The following is a 7,473-nucleotide window of genomic DNA, read 5'->3' on the forward strand; positions in this document are numbered from 1 at the left end:
GAAAATAATTAGTCATGGCTCTTTCATGTATATGAGTTATGAACAATTATTTTCATATACATATATGTAAGTGAGAGAGAGTACCAAATGTCAAATGAGATGGAGCTAAAGTTCACAAAAACATCATGAAACTATTTCAAAAGTAATCTGAAATTCCAACTTATGGTCTAATTTAAAAACACCTCTGTGAATAAATATGCATATTTTAGTGTAATTATTAGGGCATCGAGTCAAGAGGTCCACATTTTTAATCCCTCCACTGCCATGCAGATCAGAGGAGGGATGCTATTTAAAATTTCTCTCTTAAATATCCTCATTTTGTGAAAAGGAAATACAATTATTACTCAACAATGGGCATAATTATGAGGATTTATACTATATAAATGTTCAAATTTAATGCTTTTTTAGACATTCATAGGTCAGAAATCGTTCTTATGTAATGAACTGTCATGTATTTTTATCTTATACCTATTATATATTTTTATGACGGGCTCTTTTACTTCTGAGTCTTCACTCATGTGCATGATATAGTTCTGATATGCTTTAGCAGATCTATTAAGTATTGTAGCCTGATGCGTTCCACAGTTAACAGTTATGATAATGAGATGGATCTTATGGGAAATAAATGCTAAAATCTATTGAACAGTGGAGAAAATTTGCATTAATGGAAATACATAATAAATCTTGAAACAAATTTTTTGGCTAAATGCTACCTAAATATCAGCTCAACTACCTCAATTATTTCTCTTCATTTCTAGACTTGTTTCTCCTTCTGTATTTCATGTCTTTGTTAATGTCATAAAAATTCACCTAGATGCTTAGCCTAGAAACATTAGCATCGTATATTCTTCTGCTATCTTTTCACTTACGCTTTCTTACCTAAATATGTACTTATTCTTCTAAACTTAATTTAAAAAAAAATATTTGCTGTTTTTATTTTTTTATTTTATTTTTTATTTTTTTATTAGGGAATTGGGGGGATGGGAACAGTGCTGGGGAATTGGGGGAAGGGGAACAGACAAGTTGCTGTCGTTTTGTTCTTCAATCTAGTTGTGGAGGACGNCCTCTTCTCCCTCATCCCCACCCCCTCCCATCTAGCAACCATCAGTTTTTCCTCTGAGTCTCTGAGACTATTTCTGTTTACATTACTCGTTCATTCAGTTCTTTAGATTCCACATATAAGTGAGATCATATGGTATTTGTCTTTGTCTGATTGACTTATTTCACTTAGCATAATGTGGGAGAGCTTTTGTTTTGTTTTGTTTTGTTTTGTTTTGATGTGAAAGGAAAGCAGGTTAGAGTATATGTGTGTTTTTTGGGGGTCTGAGGAGACCATGGTTTTCACCTCAGTATCTCCAACACCTAGCATGGTAACTATTCAATACATCTTCATTGAAGAAAGAATGAATAAATAATGGGAAAAATGAACACATTCAATCAACAAACATTTAGAGAGAGCACTTACTGCGTGCAGGATTGGACATGGGAGTAAGCTCTTCTAGTGTATATTTTGGCTACGGAAAACCCCTGGGAACCATTCTAGGTCCTGCAGAGAGAGACTTTTTTTTTGTGAGTCAGAACAGGTTGTTAACATGGAAAATAACTGACTGCAAAGAAAGCAGCCATATGTGTCTGTTGCAGAAATGTGAAATGAACCTGGACTCATGATTTTGATCTTTGAAGTCGGGGATAGTAAAAGGGAGGTTCAGCCTCTAGGGTCAATTTCCAGTTTGGTGTGTTCCTGTACAGGGCCCTGCACACAGCTGGGATTTAAAAGATGTTAATTATGTAGTGGGTACTCTGACCGGGGTTTCGCACAGGTGTGAAGTGGAACTGATTATGGAAATGAGCATGGTGAAGGCTGCCTGCTTGCCTGTCTCACTGCATAAATGGCAGAAGGGCAGCTCCCTCGTAGCTCTCTTGTCCAAGTCAAACTTGAACGTTATGGGAGTCACCCGGGGTTCTCATTAAAATGCTGATACTGATTCATTAGGTCTGGGGTGGGGCCTGCGATCCTGTATCTTTCAGAGCTTCCCAGGGGATGCCTATATTGCTGGTTGGAGGGCCACACTTGATCAAAGTGAAGCTCGAATGTCCTGGCAGATTCAGAGGGGGCCTCAGTACTAATGCCGGTTCTTCCTTGGCAGAGTTACAGCACCATGGCCAACCACATTCTGAACAGCAAAAGCATCTCAAACTGGACCTTCATCCCTGAAAAAAACAGCAGCTGTGTCCTGCTCCACTCAGTCAATTCCTTTGCCAGAAAGCTACTTGTACATAAACACTCCATTGACATATCGGATGTCTTCATTCATACGATAGGCACCACCATATCTGGAGATAACAATGGAAAGAATTTAACCTTTTCAATGAGAGTTAATGATACCAACGATGATGAGGTCGCTGGGAGGGTGCTGATCAATAGAGATGAACTTCGGAAGTTGCCTTTTCCTTCTCAGATCATCAGCATTGCCTTTCCAACTCTTGGAGCCATCTTAGAAGCCAGCCTTTTGGAAAAGGTCATTGTGAACGGGCTTGTCCTGTCTGTCATTTTGCCCAAGGAACTTGAAAGAATCTTACTGACTTTCGAAAAGATCAGCAAGTCAGAGGAGAGCAGAACACAGTGTGTTGGCTGGCACTCTTCGGAGAGCAGATGGGACCAGCAGGCTTGTCAAATGATTCAAGAAAACTCCCAACAAGCTGTCTGCAAATGTAGGCCAAGCAAGTTGTTTACTTCTTTCTCCATTCTTATGTCACCCCACAGCTTGGAGAGCCCCATCCTGATTTACATCACGTACATAGGCCTGGGCATTTCTATTTGCAGCTTGATCCTTTGCTTGTCCATCGAGGCCTTGGTTTGGCGCCAAGTGACGAAGACGGAGATCTCATATTTACGCCACTTGTGCATCGCTAACGTTGCAGCCACCTTGCTGATGGCTGATGTGTGGTTCATCGTGGCTTCCTTTCTTAGTGGTCCCATGACCCACCACGATGGATGTGTGGCAGCAACATTTTTTGTTCATTTCTTTTACCTTGCTGTGTTTTTCTGGATGCTTGCCAAAGCACTCCTTATCCTCTATGGAATCCTGATTGTTTTCCATACACTGCCCAAGTCAGTCCTCGTGGCATCTCTCTTTTCGGTGGGCTATGGGTGCCCTTTGGTCATTGCTGTCATCACGGTGGCTGCCACTGAGCCCGGCAAAGGCTACCTAAGGCCTGAGGCCTGCTGGCTCAACTGGGACATGACCAAGGCTCTCCTGGCCTTTGTGGTCCCAGCTCTGGCCATCGTGGTTGTCAACCTGATCACAGTCACAGTGGTGATCGTCAAGACCCGGCGAGCTGCCATCGGCAGTTCCATGTTCCAGGAGGTGAGAGCCATTGTGAGAATCAGTAAGAATATCGCCATCCTCACACCAATGCTGGGACTGACCTGGGGATTCGGGATAGCTGTAGTCATCAACGACAGATCCCTGGCCTTCCACATTCTCTTCTCCTTGTTCAATGCATTCCAGGTAAGTCCAGACATTTCTGATCCCGTCCAAAGTGCGAGCATTCAGGGAGACGCTTTGTGATCAGGAGGCTGTGGCATCGTATTTCTTTATAAAACACAAGAAATTTGGAATAGCATACTGGGTCAGGAAATAAGCTTTTGTTCCAGAAAGGCCTGGATTCAAATCTTGACTCTCTCGTTTACTAATGTACAACCTTCTCCTGGGGTATTTGCTTAACTTTTCCAAGCCATATTTTCCTTACTTATAAAATGGGTATAACCTGCCCACTTCATAGGTGTGTTTGGAAAATGAAATAAAATGGTGAATGGGAAAGTACCAAGTACTAAAATGACCTAACGTTCATAAATAGCCTAATAGTAGGCTGAGATGTTACTGCTTAGAAATGAAAAATACCACTTCTCCAAAAATCTAGGTATGCAACTGGAGGTATTTACATGTGCACATTTACATGTTCTACTTAGGATTTTTANTCTTAAAATTTTTAAGCAAGTAGAATGGTCTTCATTTTGATTTGTGAACCTTAATATGTATACTTATTCAACTCCTCCTCCTTTGTTTTTTCCTAAAGAAAAAAAATCTATTGAGTATATGGGTTGAGTAGTGTTAACTCTATGAAAATCTGTTGTCTTGCTTGTCTTGTTGTCATTCCTTAAATCACTATTTATTTATTTGTTATTTAAAAATTTTTTTATTGTATTTATTGGGATGACATTGCTTAGTAAAATTATATAGGTTTCAAGAGTACAATTCTATAATACATCATCTATATATCACATTGTGTGTTCACCACCCAGAGTCAGTTCTCTTTCCATCACCATATATTTGATCCACTTTACCCTCTTCTATCACGTCCCTCCCCATTTAGCCTCTGGTAACCACTAAACTGTGGTTTGTGTCTATGAGTTTTTTGTTTGTCTTGTTTGTTTGTTTCTTTAATCATGTCTTGTTCATCTGTTGCCTTAGATCACTTTTAAAAAATTAGTTTTGGTTAAGAGGAAAAACATTCTGTATGATGAAGATTTTAATATAAAGTAATGCATTTCAGAAAAACATGGACTCATGTTCAAATTTTATGAGAATTTTGTCAACAAAGTGGTTTTATGTTTCCCATTTTTGATGATTTTACCCAAAGCAGTAACTGCATTGGTGATGATTCTCATAAGTCACATTGATAATTTGCCTCCTGGAATTTTCATCCATTTGAATGAGTTAGGTTGGAATAACGAATGGAAACATGACTGCAATTTACTTAAAAATGTATATCCACTTGGGTTGCTACTAAATACTTTAAAAATGATGTGCAACAAAGTAATCCTTTTGCTGAAAGAACTACAGACCTTCAAACAACTATTGACAATAGGCTAAAACAGATAATGCAAAATATTTTAAATAATCATTGGATTTCAGTGGAAATTCAGCTAGGCAAGTATTTCAATGCAGTAAGTAGGATTTAAATATACATTTGCCTAATCTTTAAAATAATGGCAGTGTTTGCTATGGATTTATTCATGATTGGGATAAAGATGATTTCTGTTTGGGTAAAAATGGTCAACCATTGCAAAAGTCCTTGGCCTTTGTCATTACAGCCTAGCCTCCTGACTCCTTCCATATGAAAGCAAAGAAACAGCAAATACCTTTCAAAGGTGATCTCACTCAGGATGAAAAAATATTAAAATTGTTAACATTTAATATTAATATCTTCAACATATGTGAGTCCTCTATAAAGCACGGGGCCTGATGCAAGTCATAAGCTCTTTCCCACCACTTTCTCTCCCTCTCTTTCCTCTTTCTTCATTTAGCATATTGTGTGTCCACCATGTGTCCGGCTGTGACCTGGGTGCCAAGGAATCATTGTAGTTTTGACATCAGTTTTGGCAGAAATAAGCTGCTATCTACTTATGAAAATACAGCTCCGGCGTTAGGTGGGAACGAGGCATAATAGGCCAAGCCTCGTGCTTCCTCTCCTTCTAAATACATTTCCAGGCTGAGTTTGCACATAGGAATCCCAACTCACGTTCCTCCGTAGCCACCCACGTCTTTCTCAGCCCTGCCTAACCCAAGAGTGAGCTGTCATTCCCGCTCCCTGAACACAGGCTGTTATTTCTTACACCTGGGCAGGCACCTTCCTTTGTAGGGATTCCCACATGAGGCTTCACATGCAAGCTGACAGCGGAGGCTGGAGGTTATCTCAGCAATCGCTTGTGCCTCCCAGTGCCAGCTGGGGCTCATACCTGCAGCCTCCTGGTGCAGTCGATGGGGAACCACAGGGAGTCCATCTCTGGGGAGGGGACTCCCCAGTAGATGTCGTTAAGGCCGGAACCCAATCCATAGGCTGACTGGGTCAGCCGTGGCATGGAACTTTGAAAGCTTCAGATTGGAGACGTTTTGCCTTCTCATTTCTTTTTATAGCAGCAAGAACGGCCGCTGTGTGAAAGACGATGAATCATACACTTCTGCTGTGCTGCTTAGTGTTTCTTTGGCCCACAGAGTCCTGCAGGACGCTATGCCAGGTAAGAGGAGGGAGGGAGGTGGGTGAAATGGTGGGGAGAGCAAATGGAAGACAAAACCCATCCGTTAGCCAGATCTCAATGATCCTAGCGGAAGGGTAGGGAAACGATGGTGGTAGAAGGGCTCAGCCAGAAGAAATTGCAACTACAGGTAACCAAAGCCCATTTTAGCCAAAAGCTGCAAATTATTTTCCCAACTTTTTCTGTGTGTTCCTGAGAGGCTCAAATGATGTGAGGGTGGTAAGTTCTCTTGTCCATATCCTTTAATGATGAAGTGTTTAGTTGCTTATCATCTGGGCAGTGCCAGAAGCACTTGAAAAAGTGGGGGCGGCGAGGGTGTCACAATGACTGGGAGCTATTTAATGGCATTTAGTGGGCAGGACCTAGGCATGAGGTAGCAGAGTGAAGCATCGTCCCGCCCACAATGACATCTCCTTTGAGAAAACTGATACTGAGCACCATGGATGGGCTAGAAGGAGCAATGGACAGCTCAGCTATTTAATGGTTAATGAAAGTCTAACTGGGATGGGGTTTGTAGCAATGAGCTGTTTGTAAATTTTGTGGGGCAGTGAGCCCTATGCCTCTCTCCAAAACATTTTTCCTCATGCAATAACTCATTTTAATTTTCATATTAGTTACTTATTTAAAATAAGGTATGGAGAATCACTGAGAGACTGAGAACATAAAACTATTTTGAGTGTCTTGGGAAGAGAGTATTATTATTTGACCACAAGATCTGGAAGGGAGCTTTGAGATCCAACTGGTGAAGACTCACTCCCTTATCTGGGAAACTGAAGCCCATGGTGTGGAACGTGACTTGCTTGAGGTTACATATCTACTTAGCTAAAGGGCCAAGGCCAGGGCCTTTGTCTTCACGTTCTTCGTTTCTCGTTCTTTCCATTTTTGCACTTGTCTTCTGAAGAAGAGCTTCCTTAGAAGAGAATGACTTTGGAAATTCTAAGAGTTCCCAAGTGATATTTACTTTACTCTCCAAGTCCTTTGCCCTTGGGTGGACATTGGCTCCATGAAGCCACTTCCCCCCAATACTGAGCTGGTGCCTACTTTCTGGGAGAGTTTAGACACCCCTTCAGGAAGAACTTTTCCAGGAGGCATCCCAACCCTACAGCGTGGTGCTATATAGTTTCCTCCTTAATTTTCTCATTTACATTTTCCCACAAGACAGACCTTGGAGAGTAGGCAGAGCATCAGAGGTTAGCTTTGTTTACTTGATTATTGGGGGTCACCTTATCATTCCATCCTTTGCTGAGCTTCTGGGTGCTACACCTCTCCTGACCTGCCTACTCACTGAAGCGGCTCTGCAGGTTAAGCAGGTGGCAGGTTTTCAAGTGTAATTTTTTTGTTTTGTTTTTTCTTTAGCTGAGCCATCCTGCCACCTGTTGGCAGCTAAGCGGTAGCTCAGCTCAGGCCGGGCATCGAACCACTCTTGCTCAGAG

The 7,473-nt window shown here is 41.4% G+C and overlaps 1 protein-coding gene across 1 annotated transcript in view; it reads left to right on the forward strand.

The window, feature by feature from the left end:
- Positions 1-7,473, forward strand: part of LOC109396007 (adhesion G-protein coupled receptor F2) — a 30,876-nt gene that overhangs the window by 13,352 nt on the left and 10,051 nt on the right. The window contains exon 2 of the mRNA XM_019667522.1: positions 2,148-3,512. Coding sequence (XP_019523067.1) covers positions 2,148-3,512 — 1,365 coding nt within the window. The remainder of the gene's footprint in view (positions 1-2,147; positions 3,513-7,473) is intronic.

Source organism: Hipposideros armiger, unplaced genomic scaffold (assembly GCF_001890085.2).
Source record: "Hipposideros armiger isolate ML-2016 unplaced genomic scaffold, ASM189008v1 scaffold_499, whole genome shotgun sequence".
Classification (NCBI taxonomy): domain Eukaryota; kingdom Metazoa; phylum Chordata; class Mammalia; order Chiroptera; family Hipposideridae; genus Hipposideros; species Hipposideros armiger.